Raw genomic sequence first — 23,379 nt, forward strand, 5'->3', positions numbered from 1 at the left:
ATAATTGCAGGCAAATTACAAATTGTCATCAGACTCCACTTGGGCAGCCTATCTGTCCCAAAGAGAGTAGTTGGGTTTTGCTGTGGAAATTTCTTTTACTTTTGAAATGACTGATATATGCCATAGTAGACGGCAACTCTCTACTGTCATGTAAAAATGTCATGAAAAATAACAAGCTCCTCTTTAAAAAAAAGTAGTTTCTTTTACAGTGCATGTTGTCATTCATTTCAGACTTGTCTTTGAAACAATCTTATTTATACACTTTTGTCTTATTTGGTTATTAAATCTTGATTTCATGTTCACTTCACATTACTCTTACCAACACTAAAAAAAATCATCGTGTTGAAATTGTCAGTTCTTTGGTTTTCAGTCCACTTATGTCTTTTTTTTTTATAGGCAACTTCAATTATGGCATTAAAAAGTAGTAGTTTATACTGACTCGTAAAGTGTTCAATTAAGGGAGGTTTTCAGAAACCCACAAAAAAGTAGCTTATATGGTACGTACTGTATGTCCGTCTTAAAGTTGCTTGTTACCCAGTAAGAGTCACTGATTTTGAGAAGCTCACTCTAGGTTTGTTCAAAAGAACATTGGCTGAAAAGTGAGGTCACTTACTTTGTCACCAACCTATTAGATTTAAATGGGAGAATCAGACATTTCAAGTAAAAAGAATGAATGGCACAATGAACTTTGAAGTAGAAAAAAAAATAGAAATTAGTTTTGAAGAAGAGGAAAGAAAAACATTTGTTAACACACCTATATTTAATTTCCTTTTGTTAACATGTTGGGCTTTAAAGAAAAAAAATGTCATGAAATCTACAGCCCTGTTAAAAAGATAGAAATTGTCCAGACTTAACTTGCCGTAAGTGTTTGGTCACTGAGATGAATTGAATTGCAGAAATGGTTGCTTAACTGTCCATAAATATTTAAATGATAATTCTTCATTAGATTTACATTTTTTACATTCATTTGACATTTTTGTATTTGTATGTTAAGATAAGTTAAATAAAAATACAGTAGGAATTAGAAAACCCTTGTGTGTTTACTTGAAAATGTTCGGGAAAATGATCTCTTAAAGGTTGGGGACCCTGATTGCATCTCCCAGTTGTGAACCTCTTTATTTAAAGATGTAATTTATCAAAATGTAAGTGGCTTTTGGGGATGCTCTTTAAGTGCAAGTAAGTAATTATAGTGGTATGGAATATTTAGTATAGTTTGTAGTATTTGGTGGGGTTTATCCACAAGCTCTCGCCCAACCCTAATCTTAGCCCCTTTTGCAAACAAAACATATTTTAAAAAATGTGTGTTTTTGGGTAAATGGAAACCTTTGTATTTTATTGGTGTTGTATAGTGAAGGAGGTAGCACTTCAGTTCAAATGTAACAGTCACTTATTCTTACCCATTCCATGTGCAGTACTTAAGCATACACTATGTAAATAATGGCAGTGCATTTAGCACATGAACATTTTATTACTCACTAAACCTCTAATAATAAACTCCTTAAAATTATTAACCGGCTCTGCAGGTACCTGATTGTCCATTCGTTTGTGATGAACAATGATAAAATATATTTAGAGCAGTGGTGACAAATTGAGTATTTTGCTCAGTTTGATCCGCCTGGAGCCTTTCTTCCTCATTAATAACCTTTATCTCATTCAACCAGATATATCTGTAATTACAGCATACGCTTTGGAGATAAAATGCAGGAAGTCGTAGGTCGTAACCGGATCAAACAGGGCACTGGAGCTGAAAGCTATAGTTAACAATAACAGAAGGGGTTGGTTTTTTTTTTTTTTTGCTGCATAAATATAAAAAACTGTGAATTTAAGGATGATGCAGTATTAATAAATACTTTATAAAGATGTCTTTGTTATGTTTATCTTTTTTCTGTTTGTATCCTGTCCTCTTAGTTTAATCATGTTTTCTCTCAAATTTAAATGTACTAAATCTAGCAAAAATATTTCTGCCCACCGTGTTTTATAAATGGTCCTACTGTATGCCATACCCAATACAATTTCCTTGACCCGTTCTGTTCACTCAGGAGTTTGGAATTGAATAAGATCATGCACGGATATAAAATGTTAAAAAGGCACAATTTAAGCATTCAGTGCCTGCTTTTGATCTTTTAATGCATGCCATTATCTAAAGAAAGTAAATGATGATGAACCTAAGCTACAAAAAACATGAAGTTAAACAGTCAGGTTATGTAAAGTATTCATAGGAATTTAATTTAGTCATTCTAAACTTTGGAATTGGGAAGGAGTAGTTGATCTATAGCTGTAGTTACAGACAAGCCAGAGAATGTTTATAAAAAATACTTTTTGAGGCCTACCTTTGCTGTCAGTTTATTATATGCTGTCTTTGCCAATATCTTCTTGAAAAATTGTAGGTGATTCACTGTTTGTTTTATTTTAGGTTTTCATGATACCCATTTTGGAGGACAAAAATCATTTTTAGAGCCACCTATCTCCTGCTGTTTACAGGCAAGTGCACCAGCGACTTCTATTATTTCAGTTTTGTCTGGTCTCTTTTTTTTCAGTAAATTTCTTCCACTCTGTCTCTCACTAGTTTTTTAATTGTAATGTATATTAATTTTTATTTTAATTTTCTTTTAGGGGTCTGTTTTTTTTTTAATGCTATAGTTTTCAAATTGCTTTTAGTTTAATGAGGATACAAGATTTTTTTTTGAGAAGGTGATCTTTTATTTCTGCATTTAACAAACTAGAATTTCATAAAGGAGTTATATAGACAGAGAAGTTGTTTAAAAAAATTGCAGAGCACCTTAGTGTATTGCAGCTTTAACAGTCATTTTGTGCTTATGTCCCTTAAACATCATAAGTGGGAATTGTAGTAGTTAGATTTGCTGCCACTCACTTCAGAAGCCATGTGTTCAAATCCTAGCAAATTCACTGCTTGTGAAGAGTTTGCATGCTTACAAACTCATTTTGTCCCATATCTCAAACACTTGCATGTTATGAAAATTGTAGGACTTCTAATTTTGTGTCTGTGTGTGTATGTGAATGTGCTTATGCCCTGTGATTTTGTCCTCTGCACACGACCCTTTTTGCACAGCTGGGATAGGTTGTAGCTTCTTGTCACACCGTATTAGATATGACTTTAGAACATGTAGTAGATAGGGGTATTGTATTTCTTGTGTATTTCCAAGGTAGTAATGATAGATTGGCCATCTCTGTGAAAAGGATCACTTGTGTTCTGTTTTGTGTATTGTATTTACCCCATTTTTTTTGACACCCATTATACGCCCAACCTACCTGGAATAGAGTCTCCTTCTGAATTGCCTTTCCCAAGATTTCTTCCATTTTTTGGGGAGTTTTTTTTTTTTTCTTGTCTTCTTAGGGAGTCAGTGGTGGGGGCTGTCAAAAAACAGGGCATGTTAAAGCCTATTTAGGCATTCCTTACGTGGTTTTGTCTCTGTAAGAAATACATTTTTTTTTATGTAATCTAGATATGTATATTCTTTTAACTCTTCATCTATGTTTGTGAAACAAGAGGTTTCAACTCAAGCTAATGTTCTTGTTGCATTCCAGATTAACTAGATCATGTCAAACGAAAGCTCTCCTCTGCTGAACTACCGGCTTTTCAGTGTGGCAGGTGGGCTGCCTGCCAATGAGGAGGAATCTGGGGTGCGGGCAGAGGTGACTTTGTCCAATGAGGCTCCCCAAGATAACCAGCGAAGTCTCAACACTTTCTTTGGGGTCATTGTGCCCACTGTTTTGTCTATGTTCAGCATTGTAGTCTTCATGCGAATTGGTAAGTCTCTTTTTGTTGTGGGAACAAGGCTTAAAAGGGGTTGATCATTCATTCCACAGTTGGTGAGCTGGTACGAGTGGGACCTTACATGTCACAGTCCATTTTTTTCCCAGTGGTCAGTTCTGCCCCATAACAGCATACAGTATACTGATATGTTACAGAATTTTTACATTACTCTGTCATTCTTACGAAGTACAATATCCCTTTGTAGTCTATTTAAATAAAATATTCCAAAATGTAAATAAAGGAATTGGTGCCATTTACCATCTAGATAGTGACTACCTAAAAGATTTAAGTTTAATATTTCTTGTTTTTGCATTTAAAAATTTACTTTGTGATATTATCTGTTGGTTTCAGGGTAAGGGACTATGGTATTTTCAAAGACTACTGCCCAAAGGTGTAGCTAACCTTATAGTATAAATTTGCTGCTCTGAGAAGTACTTGCCTCCTTTGAAGAGCCACCTGCTGGACAGTTTTGTTACAAAAGGCAGCAGACCAGTATGTAGCAGTAGTGGTAGCACTGATATACAGAGGACTTCTCAGGTGCCATGATAAATAGTGTAAAACTCCTGCTGCTCTTTTTTTCCCACACTATTTCAATTCTGTAATTAATTTTGTATTTACACAATTGGACCTGACCTAAAGGACAATTTAAGTAATCTACCCAGGACATTGAAAATGGCAGAAATAAGCTACAGGTAAAATTCTGTTACAACGAATATCTTTACAGTGAGGCTTTTGCTACAATGAAGTATGTTTATGGTCCCGACAGTTTCCCCATATGACGCGAGTCTATAGAAATCTTGTTACTATGAAGTACATTCAGCTGATGCTTTCATTATAACGAAGTGCCCAAAAGACCTTGAAATGCCTGAATGAATTATCCACATAGCTGTTACTTCTGTGGCTGCAGCTCAGTTGTGCACATTTATCCCCCAAACAGAATCATTGTTATTTTTTTTTTCTTTCTTCGAACTTTCCTCATACTGTTTTTTTTTTTGCCTTTCTTGTTTTCTGCAGTTTTCAGTGATACCTTTTGCTTATTGCTCATCAACATTTGAAATACATCCATTGGAATTTAACTCATTGTCATCCTCCTATAGAAACAGCAGACACAAAAAAACGATAACAGCTCATATTAGAAAAAAAAACGTAACATTTTTGCCGCTCTTGATTGCGGCAAAAACAAAAAACACGTTGCCAATGAATTCGGAATTTCGCCATCAACGCTGTCAACTTTCTTGAAAGACAGAGCAAAAACAAAGAAAAATCTCGGGTTGCAAACGTATGTGAACTGCTGCATTTGAAGACGTCAAAAAAGCAGGTTTTATGAGGTTCAGTGATGCTAGTTCAAGAAACATTCCTATTAATGCGACACTCAGTCAAGAAAATGTGAGGTTTGTAAAATCTCTTGTGACCTTCCCCAACTAGACAGCAAGCCGAAGAGCGTCCCAAAGTCCGATCTCTGTGTCTATGGAAGACTGTTTATCTGTTGCCAGGGCAACAGCAGGCTCAAAGCTATGCTGCATCTCTCTGCCAAAGCAAACAGAAAAGATATCGATGGGTGATGCAAGGAACATTGTAAATGCAGGTAACAGGATTACTTGCTCACTGATCTGGCTGCGACCCTGCCAGACTGCTGTGTCTGTGTATAGCAGAGTGGCAGATCACGCTACAATAAATGTGTGCCGTTCCTGTTTCAAGATGAATAAAGCTGATTTTGCTAAAGTACTGATACTAAGCATTGTGTTTTGGGGTGCAAGACAGGGACTTCTAGCACAACCCTGATCTTCTATGATTTGCTTTTGTGTCTCTTCACTGCAGCGCTATGATAAACAATCTTCCACAGATGCTGCAGTCGTGCTTTGGGATGTACTTCAGCATGTCATTCCCGGTGGGGGGGTTCTCAAAAGAGTTCAGAAACCTCACAATATGAAGAAGAAAAGGATGATTCGGCCCCTGATTGATAACTGTGCTGCCCACAACATGCTTCCACATTTAGATAATGTTCACGTTGATTTCCTCCCACCCAATTGCACAGCAGTGCTTCAGCCATTCAATTTGGGCATCATTCACACCATGAAAGTGTATTATCACAAGGAAATGCTGAGAAAAATTCTTGTCAGCAAAACTTGTAAGCAGGAGGAGATTAAAATTAACACGAAAGAAGCTATTGAAATGATTGCAAACGCCTGGGCGCAAGTTAAAGAAAGCACTATAGTAATAAATACAGAATCTCACTACAATGAAATTATCATTACAGTGAAATATTTTTTAGGTCCCTGGGAGTTCATTGTAATGGAATTTTACCTGTACAGTATATTTAAACTGTAGGCACAGGGGTAAGAAGGGATTGATTTCACTGTCTTTTGTAGGAAGGGAAAGGGTTCTTGCTTTGTGGTTGCAGCCCTTATACATAATAGTTTCTATAAAAAAGACAAATTATAGAAGCAGAGAAAGGCAGGTATAGTTAGAGAGTAGGATGACTTGGCACGGCTTCCTTCTACTTCTGGATAGCAATAGCAGAGCACAGCAAGAAAAGATTGGGGCTCTACTGACAATGAAGTTAGCATGAAAACAAATGAGTAAATGCGTCTGCTTGACCCCTGAAATTTAAGTCAATGAGCTAATAAGTAATATATTGACAATCTCCAATTTCACAGAGAAGTAAATCAAACAATTAGCAAGAAATGGATTTGTGCCCCATGTGAGGGAGTGAGACTTACTGTACTTCTTCAATGCAATTAGGCCTTTATACTTCAGCTTCACCTTAATTTTAATAGTAGACCTGAGTAAACACTTTTATTATTTTCTTATTTTCATTATGTAGTGTATGTTTTGTTTATATATTAAATTTTCAAACCTAAGTATTTGCATGATTTAATAACGAGGCCTAGAAAGCAAAAATATCATCAAGAACAGGCCTTGGTACTTTTGAATAGAAATATTTTTTATTGTTTATATATTTATTCTGTCAGCTCTTTTTAACCACGGTAATTAGGGTGGGGGGAGGCCAGTGGAAGTTATAGTTAAATAATAATTTAAAATATACAAAGTGAATTTAATTTAATTTGGTTAAAATTTCATGCAGGTACAATTGTGTTAAAGTTATACTAATAATTTTGGTTGCCTGATGAACACAGAGCTTGTGTGTCTCCATTTCTTAAATTCTCTGTAAGAGTATCTGCAGGGCACAGTGCTGCCTTTCTGTGGGCCTGAGAAAGAGAATTGTTTGAAACTTCATACGTCAGCCTAAACTCAATTGAAGTCAGCTGCAGACTTATGGATATAAAATACATTGACACAAACAGCCCTTCACACCATTACCATTACACAGCAGTCAGCTTTAAGGTTAATAAAAAGTGAGGGAAATAAGTATTTGATCAGCTGCTGAATTTACAAAGAAATGAACAGTCTCTATTTTGTATGGTAGTTTCATTTTAATGGAGAGAGACAGAATATCAAACAAAAATCCAGATAAAACACATTGTATAAAAGTTATAAATTGATGTGCATGTCATTGAGTGAAATAAGTATTTGATCCCCTCCAATCCAGCCAGCATTCTGGCTCCCACAGATTGGCTGTGTATCAATCACAGGTCCGGATGTTCAATGGCAAACTTAAGACTGACCTGTACATGTGCCTTCTTGAGAAGGGAGACCTTGCAGGCTCTGCAAGATTTCAATTTATTACAGTGTAGTGTGTTACTATTGGAGTTCTTGGTGACTGTGGTCCCAAATGCCTTCAGATCATTAACAAGCTCCTCCCTTGTAGTTTTGGGTTGATCCCTCACCCTTCTCATCGTCATCATCACCCCATGAGGCAAGATCTTGCATGGAGTTCCAGACCGAGGGCGATTGATGGTCATTTTATATTTCTTCCATTTCTGAAATAATCGCATCAACATTTGTCACTTTTTCACCAAGTTTCTTGCTGATGGTCTTGTAACCCATTCCAGTCTTGGGCAGGTCTACAATCTTGTCTGTGACAATTAGAGTCTGTTCATTTCTTTGTAAATAAGCAAATTCACAAATTCAGCAGAGGATCAAATACTTATTTCCCCCACTGTATATGTGTAGCACCAAAGCAAAGCTTTTGTTGCCTCTAATATTTCCATATCTTAATCCTTGCTCTTTTCATGCATGCTCAGTATAGATGTGTACATGTTTGTAAAAATCTATATGAAAGAAGAAAAAAAATAATCAACTATCAAATGCTTTTATTGCAGTATTTAGTAAATGAGAGATATACTACCACATTTGTTCCATATCTTTATTTGTGGCAAGTTGCCCTCTTTGCTTGAAGTTTAAATAGACTTTTCCTTAGTTGGTTGTGCAGGGTTCTTCATTCTTTGCTTTTCATGGGTCAAATTCTAATTACTTTGTACTATTTCTTTTTCAGGATTTGTTGTGGGCCACGCAGGATTTCTGCAGTCCTTGTTGATGCTGGTAGTGGCTTATGTTATCATCACCTTGACAGTATTGTCTGTGTGTGCTATTTCAACCAATGGTGCAGTGCAAGGAGGTGGAGCTTACTGTATCCTTATTGGATGAAAGATTTTTTTCTAAGACTTTGGGAGGATGTACAGGAAGTCAAATATGTAATATGTTTAAAACATTTAAAAGACATTTTAAATATCATTTCTGTCATATTGTACTACAAAAAAGAGAAAAAAAATCATTTTGGAAGATCTGACAATGGAAATTTCCTTCAAGGAAATGTTAATGTTAAAGTAATGTTTTGAGGTTTTAAAGGAACACCTATTTTGTGTAACTTTAAGTTCTTATCCAGTTATCCAGTCAACCTGTTCTGAGTTATGCAGAGTAATTTGACAGCCTGTATTGTGTTTTGTTTTTTTTATGTCAGTTTCTTCATTTAGATTCCTAAGGTGTGACCTACATTACAGAGTCCAGTTGAGAATGTGACTGTTTGCCATTAAATTCAGTTTTATCTCACAAGCTCAATAAATATATATATCATTGTATGTTCATATTTTTATATGTACACAGGTTTTGTAGTGTCTTTGTTCTGAACAAAGTTAACTTGTTTCACAAATAGATTACGTATCAGTGTTAGAACATAACTGAACAATATGGAAGTGAAGAGGCATAGATTGCTTTCTTTTTTTTATAATAAAAATTATATATAACCAATTTAACATTGCGACACATGAGAGTGATGCAATAGTCAGGTGTACATGTTGTTCTTGTGTCTACTGCAAACAGACTCTAATCTCTATATTAAACAGAGTAAAGACGCCCTACAGGCTCTCATCACTAGAGGCCGCCTAGGACTGAAAAATAAAATTCCTTCTACTTTTGTCTTTTACTTACATGTTTCCATAAAATACTGTCCCATTAGTCACCATACGACAAGCTGCCAGAATTCTACCATACAGGCTATTTTTCTGTTTTCATTTCTTAAATGGAGATACATTTTTTTAATGTTATATAAAAGATCAAAACAGAAAAAGATATTTAGATCCAAGGAAATCTGAAAAACTTACAAATATTTTAAAGCAAAGTGGTCAGTGTGACCTATTAAGACAGACATCTGTTTGTAGTAATGACTATTTGGATGTTGTTCTGGATATATTTTATACAGTTTTAAACATGATATTTGTGTGCAATGTACAATTTTTAGATAAATTAAAATATGCTTTGCAAAAATGAAGAATGGTTGTGTTCCATTCCTTATCTGAAATTTTAATAGAAAGATCCTTTTCGTATTGTCCCCTGATCATCTAGTCACGAGTTCCTTAAAGGAGTAAAGATGACCAAACAAAAATATTGCTTGAAGGATAGTATTACTGTTGGTTACATCTGTTTACACATTTTCTACACTTCTTATGTTATTACAAGTTGCTTGGTTCCAAGACCTATTTCTGCATCACTGGGAACAAGGCAAGAACCAACCTGCAGCAGGAGTGTCAGTCCATCACAAGGGACTTACTCACTCTCTCACTCTCTCTCTCACACACACACACACACACACAAGCATATTAACACTCAGCTTAGTTTACAGCTGCCAGTTAATCTAACCTGTACACCTTTTTATACAGTGCTCATTTAAATGCAAGACTCTGGAGCTGTGATGCACAATTGTGCAATGCTTGTTCAGTTACAGTTCTCATCTCTTCAAAAAAATATGTTGGGGGATAAAAATGAAGAAACGCTCTGTGAATCAACTATTTTCCAGATGACTTTTTTAGAATACACCGTAACATTAAATTAATTTATATTTAAACAAGATGTATATTTAAATAATTAATTTATAAACATTTAATAATTTAGGTAATTAAGTAATAATAAAGTGTGTTTTAATGTTTTGTAAACGTACTGGATACATTTCAATAATAAATAGGCAAAATAAAGTTCCTGATGTAGTAGAGAGACAAGTTAATTACTGCTAAATACTTTTTTGCCCAATTACCTGCATTTTGGAAGAAGATGGTGTTGCAAAGCTGTTGCTTTCACAGTATTTTCATGCTCAATAGAACATTGTTGTTAGATTGTATGATTAAAACCAGCAACTGCCACAGCACACACATAAACTTTAAGGCACATTGAAAATGAAAACTAAATTTGATCTTAAGGTGATCTCTTTATTTTTGAGTGACTTACACTTGTAAACGTGTTCTCTGGACCAAATTGAAACAATATTTAAGTGTATTTTACTTTTTACACAGGTTAGTTGGATAGATTCATAGTTCTTGATGATTTTTCAATATAATCATATTTTATAAAGAGTCTCACATATCCTTGACTTGTTATGACAGTTATGATCAGCCGGACTCTGGGCCCAGAATTTGGTGGAAGTATTGGTTTGATGTTCTACATGGCAAATGTATGTGCATGTGGTGTCTATGTCTTGGGGCTTGTAGAGGCCATCTTAGATGACTTCGGAATGATGCCAGGTAAGACCAAGAAGAACGTAATGATTTAAGATTTAATATCAGCATGCTGCTTCTTGTTGACACTTGCAGCTTTTAATATAATTTTGAAGCACCATGTTCTTCAAGTACTCAACATTTACATATTTTTCATCTGATAATAGTACTAGGATGTTGTACCGTGTTAGCCATTATGGATGTAATGTGAAGTCAAGCAAAATGACACTTTTTATTGGCTAACTGAACAGATTACAATATGCAAGCTTTCAAGGCATCTCAGCCCCTTACATCTTGCCTGAAGAAGGGTCCTGAGTTGCCTCGAAAGCTTGCATATTGTAATCTGTTCAGTTAGCCAATAAAAGGTGTCATTTTGCTTGACTTTTCATCTGATAATGCAAATACAGTTTTAAAAACTCCAAACTTTTCTTTGTGGTGAAAATTCATTATGTAGATGATGGTAGTTTAAGTGCAATAATGGTACAGGAATATGATTATTGTAAACCACTCACCAGTACCGCTACTTCTTATGTGCGTTTTGTGAATGAGTATATTTTTTTTGATTGAACTATTTTAGTTAATTGAATGCACTGGATAATCTGAGACCTGATTCATTCAATAGTAATGTTAATTGAATCTCACATTATAATAAGCATATTAAAATTTGCCAAGAACCATTTAAGGCAATAAAATTACTGAATAAAAACATCATCAACACTATTATTTGAATTTACTTGAGTGTGAAGTACATCAGTAATGTGCAAGGTCTGTCACTGCTCCATTGATTAACTGGTGACTTTCTGAGTAGCTGATTAAGTTATTAATTTCATATCTCATCTTTATTTTAATAATACATTTTATTTATTTGTAGGCACCTTTCTAAACACTCAAGGACACCGAACAATAGACAAAACAGATTAAAAACAAAAGTAAAATACTAAAGTTAAAATCAGACAGAACAAGCTTAATCAAAGAGAAAAAGCAGTCTTAAATGAGTTTTAAGTTGAAATTTGAAAAGTGAAAATGATTCAATATTTCCAAGCCCAGATGGTAGTGAGTTCCTAAGCTGGGAAGCAGAGCAACTGAATGCTCCGCTCCCCATAATGGTAAGACGGACGAAGGGGACAGTCAAGTGGATGGATGTAGAGGATCTAAGTGTGTGGGAGGAAATGGCAAACATGGAGGAGGTTGGACAGATATGGAGGGGCAAGGTTGTGAATAGCCTTAAAAGTTTGTAGGAGAATTTTGAGTTGAATTTGGAACTGAACTGGAAGCCAGTGAAGCTTCTACTAAACAGGAGTGATATGGTGAGTAGAGGGGGTTCTAGTAATGATGCGGGCAGCTGAATTCTGGACCAGTTGAAGCTTATAAAGAGATTTGCGAGAAAGACCAAAGAAAAGGGAATTAGAATTTTGACTACATGCTGTAATTTTTGTTCTGAGTAATGTTTATAATACAGAATATTGAAGAACAAATAAATGATGTAAACTGTAATAATTATATGGTTAAGTTGTTTCGGATTTAGTAGTGTCTAGGACAGTGGTTTCAAAACTCATAGGGACACACTGTGGCTGCAGGTTTTTGTTCCTACCAGATGTACAGTCAGTGATAATAATTGATTTAATTTAATTAGCTGGTCTTATTTACTCTTATCTTATTCTACATTCAGAAAAGCCCAACAGTTTATTTTTAAATGTTTAAGACATTAGGAAATATTTCTGTTTTCACTGTAATTTTAAATATTTTTGTTGTTTTCTATTATGTTGCCTCTTTTCCATGTAGTTTTCTCCCTTCATTGTAACCTAATAATGACAATTAAAATCAAACGGAGCAAACATCCAGGCAAACAACATTAGTAAAAAGCTGCAACTACTTCAGCTTCAGAGCTGAATGAAAATTAGGATGAAAATATTGTTAAAGAGTAAATGAAAAATAAAAACCACATTATTCTCATAAAACTGCCTAGTATATTTTAATAAAAATTTACCAAAGTTTGTTATGTAATTTATATGTTGACCCCAAAAGAGAGAAACTAGGAAATAACCGTTCACTTAATTAGCCTAGGAGTCCAACTAAAATTGGAAGCTGATTGGAACAAAAACCTGCAGCCATAATGGGTCCCCACGACTGAGTTTGGGAACGACTAGTCTAGAGAATGTAAGTTTTATTACAACTGAAATGAAAGAGATGAAATTCTGAACATTGCAGAAAATAAATTTGTGAACTAAACTAATAAGAAATAAGTTGCTGAAATGAACCACCTACTGCAACTGAAGGAAGTCGCCTCCCATTACCCTCTCTCTCCTTTGAACGTCCCTGCCAACTTCATTGGGTTTATCAACATCTTTCATGGAATTTTCTATGAAAAACTAAAATCAAAAGTCTTTACCTAGGAGATGGTGACATATAGGGTAGGATTCAAAAGTATGAGCCTCATTTTGTTCTGACGCGAACGTACCTCACCGCGCGCCCCAACAGGACATGGACAGACCGTGAATGCTGCTTATTACTTGGAAGTCCCGAAAAGGCTGAAAAGAAGCGTCGCGCGCAAGCGAAGGGACATCAAGGACAGCTGGAAGCTTCACCACGATAACGCGCCCAGCCACACCGCCTTCATCGTGAACGTTCCGGTGGTCCCCCAGCCTCCTTACAGTCCGGACGTGTCGCCTTCTGACTTCTCGTTTCCGCGCTTAAAATCAGCGCTGAAAGGAAAACGCTTCGACTCGATCGAGAACATCCAAGCAAATGTCAAGGCAGCCCTTGCAACCATCCCGGAACAGGCCTACGTGGACGCCTTCGAGTCATGGAAAAGCCGCCTACAAAAGTGTATTGATGCAGGAGGTGCCTATTTTGAAGACTATTGTACCGATTTGCTCAATAAATTTGTCTTTTTGAACAAAGGCTCATTACTTTTGAATCCTACCCTGTATGTTATTGGTGACAATAACAGATGGCGGTACAATTTTAACAATTACATATTAACAATGTATTAATGAATATACAAGCACAACATTCATTATTTTAATGACATAAGCTACCTACCTATTTCCTGATCTAGTATGGCTGTTTTGTGTGTGAAACCTTATTATTTAAAATTGATTATGTAATATAATACATCTGCATTTTCACGACTACTTGTGCTACTTATTCATGATTCAATTTGCTCACACAATTAATTTTGAACAAACTGTTTTCTGTTTTTATAGAAATTGGTGAATGCCTAGCTAAACTGTTTGATATTTTCCCCATTCGTTTTAGGTGTGGCAGGTCAGTTAAGCTTGCACTCTTTGCCACAAGGATACTGGTACAATCTTTTGTATGCTACTGCAATTCTGCTACTTTGTCTGCTTGTCTGTCTGGTGGGTGCAGAAATCTACTCTAAAGCTTCCTTCCTCATATTTACGGTGGTCTCTGTGATTTTGTTGACCATCTTCATCAGCTTTTTTGCTGTCAAGCCACAGAGTTTCATCATTTCACACCAGGACAGTGTCAATAGCACCTTCAACACCAGCTACACAGGGTTCAACGTGTCCACTTTCAGGAGCAATCTGTACTGTAAGTTGGTCTTTACACTTTATTTTTTTGATCATTCTTTTTAATTCTAAAAATAAATCAGTAACCTTAGAATAAACACAACCAACATAATTGTATTATTCTCACAAAGCCAAAATAAACACTCATTTGAAGTGGTAATATCTTTTGATAATATACAATCAATGTGAAGTAATATGAACTTTCCTTTTGGTCATATTTCTTGTTACTTACTTTCTCTTCACACACTGTGTTGGTAGTGTAAAATATTGAAGAGACAAATAATGTGAGGAATGCTGAGGACAGGTATGATTTAAACTTTAAAGCAAATTTTTGTATATTGTTTTTGGTAGTCTTTAGAAAATATTTCAATATACAGTTTATCAAGTACATTTTTGGATTTGATTTGCATTTATATAGAAAATATTTTTTTCAAAAACATTAAAGAAATTAAAAACAAACATTCCTGAGCTTTCATGTTGTTGTGAAGAGAGTCTTAAATATGAAAGACTTTAATATTTCATAAAACTGTAAAGAATGTGTTATTCACCTGTACAACATGAGAAGATCACTTTTTAATTTTAGCTGCTGAGAATGTCAAAAGAAATACATATGCACACATTGTCCTGCATAGAGTTTTTGCATGTCCTTATGTCGCTGGCAGACTGACATCTTTCAAAATGACTGCTTTATTTTAATGTGAACTAGGAATGTAAAACAAAATACTTAAATATACAAGAAAAAAGTAAAAAACAAAAAACAAAAAACACTTAACAGTAAACAGATCAAGTAAATTAACTGTCAAAAATGTACAACCTCACCTTGTTTTACTGGCATTATCTGGGTGAATTGAGGTTAGCTTGTTCACCCTTATTTTAATTTTCTTTTGTCCACTTCCTGTGTCCTTGAGCATCTGTACTGGTGAGAAACATTGCTCATTCACTTTGTCATACTTATTTGAGTCTCTTTTATAGTATCTTATGTAACACAGACATTTTCATTCATTATCAGGGAAGCTTTCAATTAACTGTAAAAATTACATAAGTACAGAAGAACATTGCACATAAAAAATCTGCCATCACTCAAAAAAGTGTTATCCCTCTTTTCATCCTGTACTCATAGTTCCCCCACCTACGTTTTCTTTTTAAATGTAATTTACACCTTGAGCAGGAATAATTGCTGTAAATGTGGTATTGCTGTGTATAATGATATACTGTATGTATTTTGTAGGAGCCCCTGAATGTCAAAAAGGATATGTTACACCAAGATAAAATATGCAGAGTTCTTTTTTAAAATACCCTCCAACTGTTTTGCATGCCATGACAGTTCTTATTTATGGAATGCACTAAACTACCTACTATGCATGAAAGAAATATGTTAAACATATTCAGATATTAAAATGTATTTATCAGTTACAGAGAAGTACTTATTAAATTGACCAATTTTATGCCCAACTTTTTTTGAGCTAATGCTTTATTTTTTACAGCGAATTTAATTATTCTCCCTGCCAGGCAAACCTTAGTTTAGTCAGTAAGTGTTATACACAGTAGCTTTTAAAAGGTTGAGTGAAAGTATAGTAATAATTCATACTTTTGTTATTAATACAGTACTGAAAGCCTTCAGCTATGATTAGAGGCAGAACAATCTTCTATCACAGAAAAATATACACTGTTTCTGCTTAATTGGAGATTTTTTCTTTCCAACTCACCCAGTACTCACATAAGTCAAGGAAATGTTAATCAATCCCATGTGACTAGAGTTGTCATTGTCATCCACATGAAGTTTGCAGTGAGACTTCTGTGAGTCTTTTGTAGTCCAGTGGTTAATATTGCTGGATCAGTTCCCTACACTATTGCACCATTTAACTCAAAGCCAGTCACTCTAGTAGTTTGTGTTTCCATTGTAGAAATGTGACAAAATGGAAGCACAGTAATTCTGTAGAAAATTTTTAATGTGTTTTTTTTTATTTTTCTTTCTGCAGCAAAGTACTCTCGAGATTACACCACAAACAACATGATGACCTTTGCAATTGTATTTGCAATCATGTTTAATGGCTGTACCGGGATTATGGCTGGGTCCAACATGTCTGGTGAGTGTTACTGCACAATTTAAAGACTGATGAAGAAAGGGGCACACTTAGTTTTGTTTTATGTTACTTTTAATTTGCATTTGGTTACAAGTCTCTGCCAGTTCTGTTTGTTCAATAAATAAAAAAAAATAGATACTTTATTAATCCTAAGGGGAAATTCACAAATATTGTCTTGTTATAGACTGACAGTTGCATAATTCGTTGGTAGTAAATTTTCAGTCCTCAGTAAATAAGTCAGTCAGTCATTGTCTAACCAACTATATCCTAAAACACAGGGTCAAGGGGGTCTGCTGGAGCCAATCCCAGCCAACACAGGACACAAGGCAGGAACAAACCTGGGGCAGGGCGCCAGCCCACCGCTGGGCACACACACACTAGGGACAATTTAGGATTGCCAATGCACCTAACCTGCATGTCTTTGGACTGTGGGAGGAAACCAAAGCAACCGGAGCAAAGCCACGCAGACACGGGTAGAACATACAAACTCCACACAGGGAGGACCCAGGAAGCGAACCCAGGTCTCATAACTGCGAGGCAGCAGTGCTACCAATGCACCACCATGCTGCCCCAGTAAATAAGTACATGGACTAATTTTGCAAAAATGTATTTGATAATCTGAACTACCAACTGCATTTGTAGAAAAGCTGAATGCACGGTCTTGTTCCCAAGACACCACCAAATAATTTAGCATTAGTTATTTTTTCATCAATTCTATTTGAATCTGTGTTTTAATATAATCTTTGTATATATATATATATATATATATGTGCACAGTATTTTTATGTGTATTTTTATATACTGTATGTATATATAATTTTAGCCCAAGAATGTTGTGGAGGAAGTGCACTGCTACAGTACCTTTTGCCCATTAAAAATGTACTGGTTATAAAACATTAGAGCACATACTCAATGACAGTTCCCCAGTAGTGCTCCATATCCTCAAATCAAATGTCTCTAATAAATGTCTGAGATAATCAAACATTTATTTGTAGCATTGAAAATTGCTGCCTTTCAACAATTCAGTAAATTCGTAGTAAATTTGTCACAGAGCTTTTTTGCTCATTTTATCATTGTCATTTTACAACAAAAATTATTTGTAAGTACACAGTAAGAACAAAAAAATATTTTTTTTACAGTTGTGTGTAGATCAAAGGCATCCAGTTTCAGCATACAAGTTCTATAAATTATAACTCTGCTACTTTTGGAGTTAATGCTTGATGTCAAGTCAACAATAATTCAGTATTGCACATGTCCACATGTACAAAATAACAACTCTTTGCGGCCCTTAAGCAGTAAGACATTAGAGTTGCCCATGGTATTGCCTGGCTTCTCTTGCTTGAGACGTTCTTGGGGCACCCGCATGGCTACCTAGTTGACACTCCCTAAAAAACCTTTGCTTTCTCACCCTGACATATTGTGTGGCTCTCTTTCTTGTTTCTGAATGTTTCCCAAGGGAATGTACTCTGCCATTTTACCAATTTGGTGATGCTCTTGCCTTTGACTATCTCTTAAATTAATGTTAAAGGATTAAACAAATGTGTTGTGATATGCAGCATTTTCTCAGTCCTCTAGTGCCTATGTTGCTAAACACTTACTTGACTGAATTGGTAGTTTGTCTCTGAAATGTCTTTTATTTGTAGCTTTGATCTTTGTTTTTGTATAAATTATGTACACTCACAAATACATTAGTTTTCAGAACCATTTCTAATCTTTATTGTAAATCCTTTATGACTAGTATTCTGGAATTCTTTTTCTGAGTTTGTTCTTAAGGTTGCTAATAGCAAAGCTAAAATATTTCCTCATTTGTCTGATATTGTTATCCATCAGTATGGTGCACAACATTAATATTGTACTGTCTGAAAATTCTCCCGATTTGGTAAGTAGTCCCCAGTTCCCTAATGAGTTGCATCAACTGTTACCTCCAACACAAAATTACAATGAACTACAAAAACCATTCTTTTGGACATTTGTATAAACACCATACTTTTATTTATTTCTTTCTAAAAATGTCCCAATTTTTTGCTTAAATATGGTGGCTGTAAAAAGGCAAAGCATTAAACCAAAGAGTGCATAAAATTAATAATCAATGCGTAGAATTGTAAAAAAATAAAAATAACTGCTTAGAATTTAAAAATCTGCATATAAAACGGTATATTACATTGAAATCAAGGGTAATGTGTTAAATTATCAAAATGTAAATGCAAAAAAATTACATTTGAAAGGTTTGTGCCAGAAAAAAAAAAAAACATTACAAAGTGGGTGTTTAAAATGTACTGACAAAAATGAGTGGAGGGACAGTTCCCTGATTGTTAGCAGTGAGCCCGTCTCTTTCAAGAACTTGTAATCAACTGTATCATGAAGGGCACCAACAATGTCAAACTATTAATGCCTAGAAATTAGCAGTACCCATGGGCTGAAATCTTAACTTTCAATTTTCAGTTAATTTATATATTTTAGATATCCCCTCCACACAATATACAGTATAGCATCCACAGTATAGTGATGTTTCTCGACCTTACTGTGTGTTCCCACATAACCTGTGAACCAGCCACTCTTATTAGAGTCCTAAAATGCTTGAATTATATAGAATTTGAGCAAAATCAGTTCTTGTTAACTTTTAGCTTATTTGAATATATTTGATTGACAATTGTATTTCTCTCTTTTATTTCTCAAACCAGATAGATGTAGTGTTTTTTTTCTAGTAGTCAGTTTTAAATGGTCACATTTCAGAAGCTGCACTAAAAGAAATTAGCAAGGAAGTTCTTTTTTATTATTTACTTTGTCTTCCTGAGTTTACATACTCTCGGCCCGTAATTACCTTGTATTTTAAAAATAAAAAGCCCCATGGTGGTAAAATCTGTAAAAGGTACAATGCAAAATGGTTTATATAATGACATTGTGAATATATATACATATCAGCAACAGTGAATTCATCCTTCTCTGTACTCACCTCATAATGTAATATGCCTTTCTACTTGATATTTTATCCTGTATCTTGGCAATCCTGAATTGTGCACACATGAAAGCTGAAGTCTGATGGCAGATAGGAAACATGCCATAATAGCTTTAAGGGCACAGTCACAGCTGCAATATTTTTTTTTTTTTTTTACTAGTGCAACATCATCTGTAAAGTGAGCCATGATCCTTTGCTGTATTTGAAGAAGTTAGTCTTTTTTTCTAATCAACCCACAATATCAATAAAGAAAAACATCAGCAACACTGGTTAATAAGAAACAAAACCTAATGTGCAAACCTCTTCAATTGAAGAATTTCTATTAAACACTGATATTTTGGAATTTGTTTATCTTATATATACCATCTTTGAGTTCAAAGCTGTTCAAAGCTGAAAATGGAGTAAATAATGCTCTAATTTTAAAATTTGAAGAGATGCATCATTTTTGTTGGTACAGCTTATTTTAAACACTGCTTTTACATTTCTTTTAAATTATTACCCTTCACATGATTGAAATTTCTGTATTTAAAATAAAGCTGCTAACATGGATCCGTATTACTTTTTATATTTTCTTGTTTACTCAAATGTCTGAAAATTTGTAATCTTTCTAGTTATTACTTTAAAATTATTTTAAGAAGCCATACTAACATTGGTGAATAATGCAGGATTTAACTTCTTAGAAATATAAAACTATGTCTCAGTTTGGTAATCATTGTTCACAAATGTTGAGTCATTTGTGGTAGATATACAAATGTCTAAAGCACCCTGATTTAATCTATTCATAGATGTACTTTTTTCTTACCCAGGTGAATTGAAGAACCCAAGTCTCTCAATTCCTAAAGGGACAATTATCGCAGTCATATACACCTTCTTCATTTACCTGTTTTTGTTTTTTATGGTCAGTTTTACTTGTGACAGGTAAGTATGTTTTCTAAGAACAAAGCTTTATATTTACAGTGTGTTTAATCTCCAGTGAGGATTAACATAATGAATTAGTTAATGATTCCACAAATATAGAGTGAACCCCAACAGATATTTTTGATTAAACCACTAGTAATGTACATGTTAGAGCAGTATATTCAACCTGTTAGGATACTATTATTCAGCTACAAGTTAGTTAAAGCATACCTGTTTATATGTCAGTATGTTTAGATTCATACATTATGATGCAAACTTACGTTTGTTGTAATTGGTTTTGATTTTCATAGTTGTTTTTGAATTTATGTGATATTAAAATGTACAAAAAAGTTATTGATTTATCCTTGTTTGAAGCTGTTAACCGTGTATGGTCAATTAAATAAATAACATTTCAGCATATTTCTCAAAAGGGTGTATGTGTTCCCTCATGTTCATTGTAGGAATTTTTGATTATTAATCAATAAGAAAACCCACTCAGGGACACCAATAAATGTAGGAATTTTTGATGATTAATAATAAATAAGATGGCCACCCAGGAGGGCACCATAATAATATTAGATTTGAAAAAGATTTTTTTAACTTGGTTAATTATCTGTTTTATCTTCAGCAATACAGGTAATTAATCCAATAATTCAGAAAGGCTACTACTTTATTTGCTTTACCTTTCTTTGTTGTAAAAAACTGAGGCACACTTATTTTAAGAAATGTAGTAATACAATTTATTGATTAACACAAGGATTATAGAAGTATGATGCATGTATATATTGACATATATGGACATAGACACACTAGACAGACAACATGTAATATGTAAGCTGGCTGTTTACTGGTATTTAGAGTTCTACATTATCTTGGCACAGATACATAATTTTACAATACGAAGTCTTTATGGATGATGTCCGACGTTGTGTGGAGTTGTTATTTTGTTGTTGGTCTGGGTTCATGTGGAAGATTCATCATGCATTGGAGTGTACACATTCTCTTTGCTGCATGATTTTTGTCAGTGCTGTTCTGCTGCTCCCTCTACTTGCCTTCTGCTATCTTTTGCCACTTCATAGGAAAAAGGCTTTACTCTTTCTGGCCCAAGAATTTAGATGCTGAAGTTCTCTTCTTGATGTAATGGCTTGATAGACTGGGTTCCAGCTTTTGCTCCACAAAAATAAGAATTTGTTGAATGTGGCTCTCCAAGCAACATCATCTCATAGCTTTTGCATTCGTAGGTCAGGATTCAGATGTTTTCAGTCATTTTGGAGAGGTACTCCTTCCCTGAGAAAATCCCTGGGAGGGTGCCCAAAGAGAACCCCTGAACTTATCTCCTATCTTTGCTTCTTCCCACTACTTTTCACTTACTTTAAGAGAAGTGCACATGGTTTTAAAGGAAGTTTGAACGTTCTCCTGATTGGCTTAAAGTCACTTCCAGTTACAAAATCAGTGTCTTTTAATATTTGGGTTCTTCTGTGCATTTTACTTGTCATCCTTTGAATTGTAAGTCTTCGTCCTTATTAGAGTCCTTTTCGTGCCTTCTGACTCAAGAGCTAGGGGCTTCTGGAGAGGTGTCAGGTCAACTCTAATTTACATCTTTGTTATCAGATGAAGTCCAGCAGATCCTGGTACAAGCTGAAGCTCAATCACTTAGTTTGGAATGCAAGTGGAGGTTTTGTGCAGCTGGATGCCAGCATCCCTGTTAAATCTGCTTTCTTAACAGGCGTGGTGAGCAGTGAAAGTCTAGCAGAATGGGCAATGCCCACTTTGTCCTACATAATTTTTTTTTCTAAATAGTTTAATTTACACTGGAAACCTTGGGTATTTGCTAACTTCAGATACTTACAGACTAAAAACTAATAAAAATCTAAATAATTCATCCCTGGTCAATTAAGTATATGATTTATTATTGTTACTTTTTAATGTGCATCACCTGGGCACATTACCTTACACTATACATTTATGAATTTTACAAAATGCAGTATCAATGACCCTGTTGTGACTCTGTTCTGAGACCTGTTGTTACGACTACTGTTACCTGGAGGAAAGTGAATTCTGTCATTTCGCTACTGACCTTTTGCAATAAATAAAGTACCTTCTGAAACTCAGATTTGCATTTTTAACTGTTAATCAAAAAACCAAACTCTAATAAGGTATGTAATGATTTCCGGAAAGGTGTTTTTTTTCTCTTAATGTCAAGAGCCCATAAGTAGCACCTATAGTTACATCTCTGTTCCTCATCTGGTATCCTGCCAATTTTTCTCAGCAACCAGGAAGAACAAAAAAATATTAAAGCCATGGTAAAGAAAATAAGGATGCATATACATTGATTCTTATTTCTTTCACATTTGTTGTTTGTGTCATAGATTGCTGCTCCTGGAAGACAACGGCTTTTTTAAGAAAATCAATGTCTGGTCACCTTTTGTCACTATTGGAATTTACTCCACATCTCTATCAGCTTCAATGAGCACATTAATTGGTGCTTCTCGCATTCTCCATGCACTCTCCAAGGATGACCTTTTTGGTAAGGAGTTTGTCTCCTTTTAGTAATAACATTTAATTGTTCAAATGTAATGGATTGGCTCAATTTATGTGTTTTGTGAATGGTAACTATGTTGGTGACTTTCATTTATGTCAGAAAATATTTCCCATTTATATATTTTTAAGAGCACAAGTAGCTAAAAAAACTACCGAACATTCTACCAAACATAAGTCTTTTTTTCTTTTTTAGTGGCATTATATAATAGGATGTTTGCTGTTCAAGCACTAGTAAGATGTGTATGTATAACATGAAAAAAATCCAAGTTTGAGCTTAATTAACAAAAGAATGATATAATAACTTGGTCCCTACAGCAGAATGCAGGTGAACATTAAACCATTAAAGATTCATTGAGAATTAAAAAAGTGTACTTTTAGCTACTTATTTAAATAGTATTACTGATTTAAAAAAAGGCGGACATGATGGCACTGTAGATATTGTTGCTGCCTGACAGAGATTCAGCTCAAGATTCGTGATCAGTGTGGGTAGTTTCTATATTGTTTTTCATATTCTACTTTTGTTTTCTTAACTTCCATTGTGAGAGTCCAGTTTTTTTTCCCTATATATTTAGCACTCCCTATATCCATATTATAATAGCTTTTCCATTTGGGGTGGGACACCTTTGTCATGTTCTGGGCCTTATTGTGACCTAAATTTCTCTTTCTGACTGAAGCCATCTTTGCTTTAAGTGTTTTGTAAATATCTTAA

At 34.7% G+C, this 23,379-nt stretch overlaps 1 protein-coding gene across 7 annotated transcripts in view; it reads left to right on the forward strand.

Moving 5' to 3' along the window:
• The window catches only part of slc12a9 (solute carrier family 12 member 9), a 253,109-nt gene that overhangs the window by 130,398 nt on the left and 99,332 nt on the right, over positions 1–23,379 (forward strand). For 6 of the 7 annotated variants that reach the window (XR_005632886.1, XM_039747083.1, XM_039747082.1 and 3 more), the window contains 8 exons: positions 2,414–2,481; positions 3,547–3,769; positions 8,172–8,306; positions 10,549–10,686; positions 13,918–14,214; positions 16,172–16,279; positions 20,039–20,150; positions 22,499–22,656. Coding sequence is in view for 6 of the 7 variants with exons in the window: in XM_039747083.1 (XP_039603017.1) it covers positions 3,559–3,769; positions 8,172–8,306; positions 10,549–10,686; positions 13,918–14,214; positions 16,172–16,279; positions 20,039–20,150; positions 22,499–22,656 (1,159 nt within the window). In the remaining variant the exon portion in view is untranslated. Of the gene's footprint in view, positions 1–475; positions 498–2,413; positions 2,482–3,546; positions 3,770–8,171; positions 8,307–10,548; positions 10,687–13,917; positions 14,215–16,171; positions 16,280–20,038; positions 20,151–22,498; positions 22,657–23,379 lie in introns of those variants that run through there. The other variant, XM_039747086.1, reaches the window with a different exon arrangement.

This window comes from Polypterus senegalus, chromosome 3, assembly GCF_016835505.1.
Source record: "Polypterus senegalus isolate Bchr_013 chromosome 3, ASM1683550v1, whole genome shotgun sequence".
NCBI lineage: Eukaryota > Metazoa > Chordata > Cladistia > Polypteriformes > Polypteridae > Polypterus > Polypterus senegalus.